Source organism: Medicago sativa, chromosome 6 (genome assembly GCF_051527215.1).
Source record: "Medicago sativa cultivar Bolivia chromosome 6, Bolivia_mono, whole genome shotgun sequence".
Classification (NCBI taxonomy): domain Eukaryota; kingdom Viridiplantae; phylum Streptophyta; class Magnoliopsida; order Fabales; family Fabaceae; genus Medicago; species Medicago sativa.
Genome location: NC_140754.1, coordinates 10,289,904 through 10,303,287, shown reverse-complemented (window position 1 = coordinate 10,303,287; position 13,384 = coordinate 10,289,904). Strand labels below are relative to the sequence as shown.

At 32.5% G+C, this 13,384-nt stretch overlaps 2 protein-coding genes across 9 annotated transcripts; one reads left to right on the top strand and one right to left on the bottom strand.

Moving 5' to 3' along the window:
- Nucleotides 1-200: 200 nt before the first annotated feature.
- Nucleotides 201-6,959, bottom strand: LOC146912726 (toll/interleukin-1 receptor-like protein). 8 transcript variants are annotated; one of them, XR_015016851.1, is made up of 5 exons: nucleotides 6,499-6,959; nucleotides 3,242-4,321; nucleotides 3,022-3,153; nucleotides 802-2,752; nucleotides 201-672 (listed from the first exon to the last, which is right to left on the bottom strand). XR_015016851.1 is itself a non-coding variant. In XM_085722223.1 (5 exons), the coding sequence occupies exons 3-5, from the start codon at nucleotides 3,149-3,151 to the stop codon at nucleotides 330-332; spliced, it is 954 nt and encodes a 317-aa protein (XP_085578349.1). In that variant the 5' UTR covers nucleotides 3,152-3,153; nucleotides 3,242-4,321; nucleotides 6,499-6,959; the 3' UTR covers nucleotides 201-329. The 8 variants fall into 8 exon arrangements, 6 of the variants coding, with proteins under 6 accessions (XP_085578349.1, XP_085578348.1, XP_085578350.1 ...); XR_015016850.1 differs by lacking the exon at nucleotides 3,242-4,321 and having other exon boundaries at nucleotides 802-1,952; nucleotides 2,272-2,752; XM_085722223.1 differs by having other exon boundaries at nucleotides 2,272-2,752.
- Nucleotides 6,960-7,166: 207 nt separating this feature from the next.
- On the top strand, nucleotides 7,167-11,824 carry LOC146912725 (disease resistance protein Roq1-like). Its single transcript, XM_085720774.1, has 4 exons — nucleotides 7,167-8,183; nucleotides 8,366-8,647; nucleotides 9,370-10,084; nucleotides 10,994-11,824. Exons 1-4 carry the CDS (start codon nucleotides 7,185-7,187, stop codon nucleotides 11,491-11,493), a joined length of 2,496 nt encoding a protein of 831 aa, XP_085576900.1. The 5' UTR covers nucleotides 7,167-7,184; the 3' UTR covers nucleotides 11,494-11,824.
- Nucleotides 11,825-13,384: the final 1,560 nt, after the last annotated feature.

The window sequence follows — 13,384 nt, the reverse complement described above, 5'->3', positions numbered from 1 at the left end:
CCTTTTGCACTTTTCTTGGCTTTTTCATGCTTGCTTAGTGTCTTGAGGTCAAATCCTGCACAATTGGGTAAAGTAAGGCAATTAAAGCGTAATAAGGCAATTATCACTTTTATCTCGGCTTTTCCCTAAATTACTTGCAAAACAAGTAACAAAAGTGCTTAAAATATAACATGAAAATATCACTTCCTAGCACTTATCACTCAGTTGTTAACATTCACTTATTTTATTGATTATCAGCCATTTACGATTTCCACATAACGCATTTAGTTGCTCCAATGTATTCACATCATCAAGTACAAGAAGTACCCTTTTATGGAAGAGTCTATCATTTAGTATACTTTTCCCTGACTCAATGCTTTGAATCTTAATTTTCGTTTCTTTGCATATATCAAAGAGAAGCTGTTCTTGTAAACAAACTTGTCCAACATTTTGCTTCCAAATTTACAGCCAATTTTATTGTAAATCGCTTTCGCGATGGTGGTCTTACCACTTCCTCCCATTCCCCACATCCCTAAATGTAAAACATCATTTGATTGTTGGATGTTTAACAATTGAATAATGTCTTGTACTCGAGAGTCAACTCCCACTGGATTATCAGCAACAAACAAATTTGTCTTGTCAAACAAATATGTAACATTTTCAACAATATTCTCGATTGCTTCACTTTCATTCCTATAAAAGTTGGACAAAAGAGAAGGTAAACAAACATACACAATTAAATAGTAATAGAGTAGTAATTGTGAATATTAAAAACCTAATATAAGGAATCCGTTTTTAACATTAAAACATAATTTGCATTACTCTGATTATGCAAGAAGCTACTCCAAATCAGATGACTGGGACCAGCACCCAAGTAAAGTCTCATGCTATATCAAATTCAATGCCAGTTGAAAGCTACAACCTGGGTTCTAAATATGGTGGGAATGGTACCAAGGAAATGGAAGCAGCAGCAACATTTTATATTAACAGGGACACAAGTTCAAAGGGGAACCTTCCTGCATTCTCAGGAGATCAGGAAGCTTTGGATGATCAAAGTCTTGAACTCCATAACTCTTTTGATATTTTGGCTAATGAGACTGACAAGGATAGTGGGGCGGCCCTAACTGAGGTTCGAGATAACTTGGTTGTTCCTTTTGTTAGGCGGGAAGCTGTTGGGGACATTTCAACCAATATCCTAGATGTGGGTGTTGTGTCAGTAAGCCCCATCAATCTAGAGGTGTCCGTTTCTTCTCAAGCTAGACCCTCGGAGATTATGGGTAGCAACAATGATCAACAGATGAAGCTGAATGATGGGAGATGGTCATTCCCCAATGTCATACCTACTACATCAGTTAGAGTTGTGGATCCAGACAAGTTGAAAGCTTGGGTAGATACTCCAGTACTTACTCCTATGCCGCAGCCTATAACCACCAAATATGCTAGTTTGACAAGTGACAAGCTCCCTTCAAGCCAAACTTTGGTTTCTGCTTCCAAATCTTCTCTCCACTCTGCTGCAGCCTTAAAGAGTGTGCAGATTCTTTCCAAATTTTGGGGGGATGAAGTAGAAGAGGAGATGAAGGACACTCTCAGCCATGACAATGCAGAAGCCACCATATCAGACTTTGAGTAGCACTATCCAAGTCTCTCGGAGAGCACTAAGGCAGAGAAAAAGAAGAAGAAACAGGTAAACAAAGAGAAGTCGGCTAGCTTTAACTCAGCCGGAATGAGGACTCGTGCCCAAAAGAGTACCTCCAAAGCTACCTTGACAGATACGGAATAGTTGGTTCAGATGTAAAAGAATAACTGGGAATATCAATATTTTGTTTAAATTTTCATAGAGAGGATAGTTTTGTAGCAGTTGTATTAGCCTAGAATGGTCATAATCTGACTAGTTTTTCTGTACATTGGTGGTCTTTGACACCTTTGTAACTCTCTTGTATTGGTTCAAGCCTCTCCTGTCTTTTATTTTAGTGCTTTGATAAAAAAAATTATTTAAGTTATTAAAATTTCCACACAAAGAATATAAATTAATTAAAAGTTATGTAAAATGAAATGATATATCAACAAAGAGTTAAGAAACTACATTCCGGTCGCCTAGGAAAAGGACCCATGATAATTAACCTAATTAGTAAAATTTGATCAATAATTATACCAACTAGAGTATGAACTCGGTATTTTCAGATCAATTCGACATTTGTTGAAGCCCGTTGACAAGTTGACCCAATCGATTGGTTTAGGCAACTTAAATTTAGTTTCACGATCAGAAGTACTCCAACGGTTGAATTAAACTACCTGGAATTCAAAACTACAAAGCCAGAAAGGCCAGCAACATCATGAAGCGCATCTCTCCATTTCAATGAGTTATCTTCCTCCTCCTTTGAAATCCTATTCAAGAGACTTTTAAAAGCTTTTCCAAACTCACCAGTTTGGTGACGTACCTCTGAGGGTAGTACATCATAGAACACTGGCAGCACTATCTGCCGTATGGTTCTGTGACACGCCATTATTTCCACCAACTCTTGCAGACACCATCTCGACTGCGCATAGTTCTTTGAGAAAACAATAACCGAAATTCGAAACTTTTGGATTGCTCGCAATAGTGATGTTGAAATGTGATCTCCGCTTTGAAGTGAATGATCGTCCTTAAAAACAATAATTCCTTCGTTTCGAAGACAAGCATATAGATGTGAAGTGAATGACACACGCGTGTCTTGGCCTCGGAAACTTAAGAACACTTCATAGCTCTTTAATAATCCATAATCACGCAGATCGTCTAAAACAACAAGACAAAAACAAAGAATCAATTTGATGCTTCATAGTTCCTTACATATCTCTAGAAATATGTGTGTAAATTATTTTTTACAATATATATATAATTTATATTCAAAAAAAATAGGATTAAATATGCTTTTATCCTTATGAAATTGGCAAGTCACCTTGTTAAATTAACTTACTAAATCAGAAAAACAATCTCCAATTCTTCTTTCTTTTCTCCAAAAATCAGAAAAACAATAAATAAGATATAAATCTTATAAATCTTACGACGCATACTCTCCATCATACTAGGCTTGGGTTCGTAAAAGAATTCATATTCATGAGCCTTCCATCGATTTCGCTTCACCTTCTCACTCATCTCAACTCCAACTGCAACTCCACTCGATAGATCTGCCATAACTATACCAGATAGCTTAATTAAGCTCAAAACTATGCAAAAAAATAAAAGACTAAAATGATTTATTATTTAAAAGATGAATTTGTATACTGTTGTTCTTCTGGTGTGCAGTGTGGTGAAACTTAACATATGTTTCTTCTTTGTCACTCCATGGCTTGTTTTGATTTTAATCATTCTTTCCATAACGACAAAAATTAATTCATGATTAAATACTAATATGGATTGATATCGTCTTTTTAAATTGCTGGCTGACAACTTCAATGAGAAACCTTTGACAAAATGGACATCTATAAATTTCCATGTTCCTTCCTTGTTATTACATTTATTTATAAATTTTCTATTGGCATGTTGCTTCACACATTTATTTATGCCGCATGACCTTAAGACGTTTTGATTTGTGATTTAATTAAAATTTTCATATTCCTGCCAGTATATCGTGAAGAAAAGTATGAACATTAAGGTCCCTCAAATTTTTGAACGCTCTTTAGCTCACCAACAAAACTACCTACACGGGACTATTTTGAACATAGTTGAACTTCTACTAACATAAAAAAATTATCTTCGTAAAAGTGTTTGGGTACATAAAAAATATTAGTTTATCACAGTTTCGTGTCATATTTCAATAAACTCTCACTGTAAGCATATGGATCAGTTTCCTTCAAGAAAAAAAGCTTATGGATATATATATACACACAGACGAAGCTTGTGAACATTATGGATCAGCTTATAATATTTTACACCATTATTATATTACTTCTTGATTTGTTTTTATACAGGTATCTTTTTACCTTCTTTCGATGAACACATATCTTTATTTTATACACATACCTTTTAAAACAGCCTTATCTTTTCTTATTCTATGTATACGCTACTTTTGATAGCCACAAACCCATTATAAAATCTCCGAACTTTTATAAAAAATTTATATTAAATTCTTTTATAAATTTTTAAAGGATTTAGTTTCTATGTACTGAGAAATGTAAAATTATTTTAGATACACATTCAATCAATTTATGCCACATAGATATTTTTGGTGATATCTTAGTAACTAATATATAAAAAGTTTTTTTTATTCGCTCCCCACGCGAATCCATCTTGCTGCCCATTGAAAGGTAGTGGAATCTGGATGTTTTTTTGCGCTTCGGACGGAAGAAAAATATCATTGATCAGCTGCACATTCCATCCACCATGACCACTTGTAATTAAGTCTCTCATTTTTTTTAGGGTAAACAGTGCTTTTAGCCCCTGTAATATAGGTCACTTTTGGGTTTAGCCCCTGTAAAAAAATTTTTTTAGATTCCACCCTCATAAAACTTTTTTGTTTTGGTTTTGGCCCCTGACCCCTTGAGTCAGCAGAATCTTTGACGTGGCAGGCGACGTCAGCAGATTCTGCTGACGTGGCGCGCTGACTGTATAATTATTTTTATTTTTTATTTTTTTATTGGGGGTACACGTGGCATTTTCGTTTTTTTTTAAAAAAATTTAAAAAAATATTTAAAAATTCTGGAAAATTGAAAAATTAATAAAAAAATTTAAAAAAAATTAAAAAATTCTGGAAAAATTAAAAATTAATAAAAAAATTGAAAAAAATATTTAAAAATTCTGGAAAATCGAAAAATTAATAAAAAATCTAGAAAAATGAAAAATTAATAAAAAATTCTGGAAAATTGAAAAATCAATAAAAAAATTGAAAAAAAATATTAAAAAATTCTGGAAAAATGAATAAAATTAAAAAAACGGAAAAAATTAAAAGAATATGGAAGAATTAATAAAAATAAAAAATGACTAAAAAACTAAAATAATCCAATAAAATGAAAAATAATGAAAAAATTCTGGAAAATAAAAAAAATTCTGGAAAATATTTAAAAAAATTTGAAATTTTCAAAAAAAATTAAAAAGATTAATCATTCGTATTTTTCGAAATTTTGATTAGCTCAGATTTTTTCAGTGTATTTTTTCCCTTATTCTCGGTTTATAAATACACAAAAGTTTCCGGTTTATAAATACACAAAAATTCTCGGAAAAAATACTAATAAAAATTTCGAAACTTCGAAAGATACATAAAAAACCTAAGCTCGGTTTATAAATACACATATTTTTTCCCTTATTCTCGGTTTATAAATACACAAAAATTCCCGGAAATTTTTTGAGAAATACTAATAAAAATTTCAAAAATTTCAAAAAATTTTCATTAAAATTTCATTAAAAAATTTCAAAATGAAATTTTAATGGAAATTTTCGAAATTTTTAAAATTTTTGAAATTTTTATTAGTATTTCTCAGAATTTTTAAAATTTTCGAAATTTTTAAATATTTTCCAGAATTTTTTCATTATTTTTCATTTTATTGGATTATTTTATTTTTTAATCTTTTTTTACTTTTATTAATTTTTCCAGATTTTTTTAATTTTTTCCGTTTTTTTAAAATTTTTTTAATTTTTATTAATTTTTCAATTTTCCAGAATTTTTTAATATTTTTTTTCAATTTTTTTATTGATTTTTCAATTTTCCAGAATTTTTTAATTTTTTTTCAATTTTTTATTAATTTTTCATTTTTCCAGATTTTTTATTAATTTTTCGATTTTCCAGAATTTTTAAATATTTTTTTCAATTTTTTTATTCATTTTTAATTTTTCCAGAATTTTTTAATTTTTTTTAAATTTTTTTATTAATTTTTCAATTTTCCAGAATTTTTTAATATTTTTTTAAATTTTTTAAAAAAAAAACGAAAATGCCACGTGTACCCCCAATAAAAAAATAAAAAATAAAAATAATTATACAGTCAGCGCGCCACGTCAGCAGAATCTGCTGACGTCGCCTGCCACGTCAAAGATTCTGCTGACTCAAGGGGGTCAGGGGCCAAAACCAAAACAAAAAAATTTTATGAGGGTGGAATCTAAAAAAAAAAATTTACAGGGGCTAAACCCAAAAGTGACCTATATTACAGGGGCTAAAAGCACTGTTTACCCTTTTTTTTAACAAATCAAAATGATATATATAAAAATATTACGAATCCAATGGTAATTCCCTCCGCACAAGGTGTGCAAAGAAGGAACACCGAAAAATATTTACAAAATTAAGGAACCAAAAAGAGATCACCAACCAAAAACAAATTACATAAGAACACTCATACAATACATGGGGTGTTTCCATCAATCGTGGTAAGTATAAACAAAAGCCACCTGTTTCGATTTCAACCAAAGGAAGGAATGGAGTTTAACTTTTTCAATGAGAGTAATAGGAGATGAAATCGTATTATGGAAAATCCTATCATTCCTTTCCTTCCAAAGCACCCAAATAGTTGCAAACCAAATAATCCTGAAGAATGACTGAGTAGAGAACGGCATACCTGCCATTTTAGTAAACTGGATAAAATGATGTCGAAGCTCATGAGCATGCACAAAAGAAATGCCCAACCAATTCCGAACCAGCCCCCAAAGAGCAACTGAAAGCGTACAATGAAGGAGTAAGTCTCTCATTAAATTCACATTACATCCTATATAGGCTTCAGTGACCAAATTCCTTGTGACTTTGTTGAAAAGGTAACCAATTATCCTCCCAAACTCGAATAAGGGTTTTCCAAAACAAATTTCTTTTACAAGGGATAAATCAAAAAAAAAAAAATTACAGAGGAGAAAACCGAAAATAACTTCTATTACAGAATAAAACACCATTAATTCTTAAGTTGATGGTATAAATTTTCGTAAGCTATCAGACTCACTAGTTAAAGTTTGGATAGGTTTGATCTGGAGACAAACCAAGGTTGCAAGCCTCTTGTAGAAATTAATCAATTCTAGTTTATATATACTCTTCTTTTATTTTTAACGTTGAGACATTAATCAATTCTACATTAACTTCCAGAACTGTTTTTTTTTACATAACTAACCCACCTTCTCAATCCATCACGTGAAAAACACTTTCTCTAACCCAAGAAGTGGAGTGTCGTTTGTGATAAACGCGCGTTAAAATTAATTAATCAGAGATAAAAGAGGAAAAAAGAAGAGGTGACTTGCAGTTGAATCTCGAGTGCAAGATATGATTCAACTGCTGGACCAAGATATCCAACAATCAAATGAAGTTCTCCTACTAGGGATGTGGGGTATGGGGGGAGTTGGTAAAACAACCATTGCCAAAGCTATTTACAATAAAATTGGCCGGAACTTTGAAGGTAGAAGCTTCCTTGCAAATATTAGGGAAGTTTGGGATGAGAATGCTGGAAAAGTGAATTTACAAGAACAACTTCTCTTTGACATCTGTGAAGATATGACAATCAAAATACAAAGCATTGAAAGTGGAAAAATCATATTAAAGGATAGACTCTGCCGTAAAAGAGTACTAATTTTACTTGATGATGTTAATACATTGGACCAACTAAATGCTTTGTGCGGAAGTCATAAATGGTTTGGTCCGGGGAGTAGAATAATCATTACCACAAGGGATAAACATATACTTAGTGGGAATAGGGTTAATAAAGTATTCAAAATGAAACACATGGATGAAAGTGAATCAATTGAGCTATTTAGTTGGCACACATTCAAGCAAGCGAGTCCTACAAAAGATTTTGCTGAAATTTCTAGAAATGTAGTTGAGTATTCTGGGGGATTGCCACTAGCTTTGGAAATCCTTGGGTCATATTTGTTTGATAGAGGGGAAACAGAATGGAAAAGTGTATTGGACAAACTCAAAAGAATTCCTAATAATCAACTACAAAAGAAGTTAAGAATAAGCTATGATGCTTTAAATGATGACACTGAGAAAGAAATATTCCTTGACATAGCTTGTTTCTTTATTGGGATGGACCGAAATGACGTTACACTTATATTAAATGGATGTGGACTTTTTGCTGAAATTGGAATAAGTATCCTTGTTGAGCGAAGTCTTATAACTGTTGATGATAAGAACAAACTTGGAATGCATGATTTGTTGCGAGATATGGGAAGAGAAATCATTCGTGAGAAATCACCAGAGGAGCTCGAGGAGCGTTGCAGGTTGTGGTTTCATGACGATGTGCTTCATGTATTGTCAGAACATACGGTAAGAACTTCATTTTCTTTATTTTTTAAATCTGGAAAGAAAAATAAAAATTGATGATTCAATTGTTACCATTCATTAGTTTTAATGCAAGTTTCACTGCCTTGTAACAAAAGATTGGCTTTAATGCAAGTTTCACAGCCTTGTATCTTTAAGCTTTGCATGTTTTTCTTTTTGTTTCAAAGGGAACAAAAGCTATTAAGGGGCTGGCTTTGAAGTTGCCAAGATCCAATGAAAAATGTTTTAGTACTAAAGCATTCAAGAAGATGAAGAGACTTAGATTGCTTCAATTTTCTGGAGTAAAACTTGATGGAGATTTTGAATATCTTTCGAGAAATCTGAAATGGCTGTCTTGGAATGGATTTTCTTTAACACATATACCTAATAACTTTCATAGAGAAAATTTAGTTTCCATCGAGTTACAGAGTAGCAATGTCAGTCTTTTATGGAAAAAGGACCAGGAAATAGTTTTGATTTCTTATTTTATCCTTCATGAGTCGTTTTCCCTTTTCAAATTGTAATGCTACTTTATTACATGGTATTTGAAACATTTTTTCATCGTTATTTCTGCCAGCCTTTCAAATCTTATAAGTACATCAGTTAAACTATTCCAAATGTTCAATTTGACTATCATGTTAAATTGTTTAACACTGTTATCCAATGATGTGTCAGCACTTTTTTCAGAATCTCAATTGGTCCTATTTGGTGGTTGTCATAATGAGACTTGTCTAAGCATTTAACGATATATATATATATATATATATATATATATATATATATATATATATATATATATATATATATAATTGGTTGATAGTGTAAAGGGGTTTTAGACCAGCAAGAATTAAAATTAAACATCCCGCAGATTATCTAATCAACTGAATTTTATGATAGCTAAAATGAAGGCAAAGAAGATGGTGGCAAGTGCAACATTGACTATTTCGTTAAAGAAGCTTTAGATTTACATTTAAAACATTCTATCATTGCAAATTATTGATCTCTCGGTAAAATGGTCAAACATGACTTTTAGTAATTTCTGCAACACTGTGTACAGAAATTTAACCTTGGTTCAAAATTTTGCTCTGATATTGGTATTCGATAAAACAGCGCATCATATCATTGTAATTGTTTCCATTTATTTTTTGAAGAGTCTTCCTTAAGTTTACCTTTGACATGTCTGTTCTTGCAGAGGATGGAAAAGCTGAAAATTCTAAATCTTAGTCATTCTCATTGTCTGACGCACACCCCTGACTTTTCATACTTGCCTAATCTTGAGAAGCTGGTACTCAAAGATTGTCCAATGTTGTCTGAGGTTTCTCCTACCATTGGAGATCTCACTGAAATACTTCTAATAGATTTGGAAGATTGTGTTAGCCTTCGTAGCCTTCCAAGAAGCATCTATAAGTTGAAATCTTTGAAAATACTCATTCTTTCTGGGTGTTTAATGATTGACAAGTTGGAAGACGACTTGGAACAAATGGAATCATTAACCACTCTTCTAGCAAACAACACTGCAATAACAACAGTGCCCTTTTCAGTAGTAAGGTCAAAAAGCATTGGATATATCTCTCTATGTGGCTATGAAGGACTTTCACATGATGTGTTTCCATCTATCATCTGGTCTTGGATGTCACCAACAAATAATCTCCCACCCCTATTTCAAACATCTAATATCATGTCATCTCTTGTTCCTCTAGATGTACCACATAGTAGTTCCCACAAACTATCATCGATTTCCATGTACCTTCCAAGTCTTCGAAGTCTTTGGATGGAGTGCAGTTCAGAACGTCAACTTTCTCATGATGCAGCAATAATTTTGGATGCCTTGCATACCATAAATCGTAAGGAGTTGGAACCAACTGCAACTACATCACAAGTATCAAAACATTCCTTGAAGTCTCTTTAATATGTCTGTGTGTGTATCCCCTCCAACATTTATATACTTTAGTGTATAAGTCTATAACAACACATGTAAGTGTATACAATTATTTCATATAGGTGTAAAATACTTAAAAATCCAAATAATGAAAATTGTCTTCCAAATTTTCACAAAGTTTGCTATCAGTCATTGACAGCTTACTTGACACATGTGCAAGCATGTGGAAGAATTATAGTCTGTGCTATTTTTTCAAGATATACTCTTATTTTTCTTGCTTTTAAATAATTGATCCCAAATCACTAATATATAATTGAAATGCTTATTTTTTTATAAGCAATTTTTTTTATTAAACCTCAACAGATGCATGAGAATTGCCACTCTGTTAAGAGCAGAAAGTACATTTATAACTGAATTACTTCTTAGGATGAGACATGAGAGGGCACATTAGAAAAAATATATTCATTGAAACTACATTTGATGATAACAAAGTATATATCAATTGAAATTGATGATTAAATATGCTTACCAGTTAAAATTAACATTCATAAAATCACTTTTATACGTATCGTTTTTCAAATTAACAATAAAGACTTCTTACTCATAAGAAGAACATGAGTATACATCTTCCATGCTAGTTATGTATTGGATTTTCAAGTAATCGAAGAATATGAGTTGTGACATCATTTGTATGAACTTTGTTTCTATGAAGAAAAAAACTGTTACAAACTTACAGGCTTCAAAAAGCGCATTTTAGAGCGGTAAAATTTGTTACTATCGTTATCTTCCCTCACTATTATTTTGGTATGTATGAAGTTCATAAGTAGGACTGATAGTTGGTTTTATGAATCCAAGCAAATATTTCTCTGTACGTCAAAATATGATTAATTACCTTATGAGGAAAAGTTAAATCTTTAATTGTTGAATAAAGGATAAGTTGAAGTTAACATACATTTCGATGAAATTTTGCAGAATATAGATGTCAATAGGAGTGGTGGTTGTTTGCTTCCTGGTGATAGTTATCCAAATTGGTTAACCTTTCTTTCGGAAGGTTCTTCTGTAACTTTAGAAGTCCCTCAAGTGGAAGGGCGTAAGTTGAAGACAATGATGTGCATTGTCTATACTTCAACCCCAGATAACATAACATCAAGTGGCCTTAAAAATGTGTTAGTGAAAAATTACACAAAGGCCACCATTCAGCTCTATAAGAGCGAGGCATTAGTCTCCTTTGAAGATGAGGAGGCTCTGAGGGTAGTATCAAGTATAGAACCCGGTAACAAAGTGGAGGTCGTTGTTGTTTTTGAGAACAGTTTCATTGTGAAAAAGACAGCAGTTTATCTCGTATACGATGAACCATCTGTCAAGAGATTCTCTACTGAAGAGGAGCCCACTGATGACTTCAATCAGAACCGAAAGAAGAAAAACCGAGTGAAATGAATCAATGAAAGATAGTAATGCAATGGCCGAGCAAAAATCAATATTTTGATGACTGCTAACAATTGTTTTCCATTTTTGGCTTACAGGCTGCTCTGTCATTGTCTGATTTTTGGTCTCTAGTTTCTAGATTTTATCCTTGGTGAATTTTTGTATTCACAAAGAGTTCTGAAAGATTCTAATTTGTTCTGTTACAATTCTTCCATGTCATATACCATTTAAATGTCTTTTAACAAAATAGACTCAAATAGTTATAGCATTTAAATGGTTAGCAAACTTCTGTAGTCCTAAATAATAGGATATATAGCTGCCAAGAAGAAACTCTGATTTGAACAATGAGCATTTTACCTCAGCATCAGATTTTATAGTTATATGGCTCAAGCTCATTTCCTTTGCTGCAGAAACCTTCATAACTTTATTTTTGAGTAAACATTTATTTTTGTCCCTAACGGTGTAAGGCGCTCTCATTATGGACCCTGAATGATCTGCTATTTGAACCGACTATGAGTTATAACATTCATATGTCTTTTAACAAATTGGACAGGACAGTCTTCAACCTAGTTTAGCAATGAGTTCATTCACCATAAAATTTGTCTCTAAGGTTGTGACTTCTTACTTTTCACCAATATGTTGGATATGTATACTTGAAACGGTTGATCAGTTTTTGAAAGGGGGTTAAGTGCCCACCATAAATCTTTCCTTGATTGCGATTATTGACAAGAGAGTATTTGCTCAATGTGGGAGAGTTATGCTACCTTCCACTTCAATTCATAAATTAGTGCACCCTAAACTAGTTGAATGAGTGTGCAGTTTGGAAGCCACCAAGGGGTAAGCTGCACAAAAGAGGAGTTTGCCGAAACCATGGGAGGCAGCATCCTGATACTGAAATGTGATGCGTATTATAAGTTGTATTAGGCGACGCTAAAAGCTGAACAATCTGGCTTCAACTATGTACTGAGTAGTGGCTAACAGTGTCATAGTCGTGATTCGGGTTAAAAGCTGCTTATAGCAGCTGAGAATCAGCCAAAACCTAACACAAGTTCACCACACCTTTCATAATGACTACCCCGTTTGACACCACACTCATGGCACCACAATCAGCACATTCATTCTTATGTGCAATTTTAATAGCTATAATTAAAGCCATCAACCATCAATTTAATACCTAAATTATTATCAAATCTTAAATTTAGTCTTAAACTATGAAAATATAATTAGTCCTTAAACTATATGAAATCCGTTAATTTAGTCCCTAAAGTATATGAAAATTCATCAATTCAGTAACATCATAATACCAAGGACTAGATTGATGGATTTTAGATAGTTTAGTAACTATTTGGTATGTTGTTATAGTTTATTGATGGATTTTAGATAGTTTAGGAACTATTTGGTATGTTGTTATAGTTTAGACACTAAATTGGTGAAAGTGTGGTAATTTAGGGACTGATGATTCATTCAATTAAAGTCAAACAGTTTATTATGTTTGAATGTGTAAAATCTTTTACATTAAAAATATGTAACAATGCATATTTGGCATCCTTCTCCAGCTGCCCAACAGCTGGCATGTCTAGTAAATCACACTACGCCATGAAAATCAAAATACAATATTATGAATGCTCTACCAGAAATTTGCTAAGAACATAGTACCTACTAGGTTCAATCTAGGAAGAGAAGTTCACCTATTTATGCACTGCCAGATGACATAATTGCCTGGTTCACTTCACAATTGGGGGTTCATGCCCCAAACAGTACTTATCTGGCAGCTAAAGTGACTTACATGTTACATATGCAAGCAAAATTTTCTATGAGGGTCTAGAACTTGGGTGAGGAATGCCCTATCCAAAAATCAAACCAGTTTTATGCACTGAATTGCGTTATATTTAATGAAATCTTG

Coding starts and splice junctions, on each gene's coding strand:
- LOC146912726 (XM_085722218.1), bottom strand. CDS start 6,823: ATGGTGTTTTATTCTGTAATAGAAGTTATTTTCGGTTTTCTCCTCTGT. Junction 3,154..6,498: donor CCAGTTTACTAAAATGGCAG/GTATGCCGTTCT, acceptor TATCTGGTATAG/TTATGGCAGATCTATCGAGT. Junction 673..2,271: donor TTTGTAGTTTTGAATTCCAG/GTAGTTTAATTC, acceptor CAACTTTTATAG/GAATGAAAGTGAAGCAATCG.
- LOC146912725 (XM_085720774.1), top strand. CDS start 7,185: ATGATTCAACTGCTGGACCAAGATATCCAACAATCAAATGAAGTTCTC. Junction 8,184..8,365: donor ATGTATTGTCAGAACATACG/GTAAGAACTTCA, acceptor TTTGTTTCAAAG/GGAACAAAAGCTATTAAGGG. Junction 10,085..10,993: donor ACATTCCTTGAAGTCTCTTT/AATATGTCTGTG, acceptor ATAAAGGATAAG/TTGAAGTTAACATACATTTC.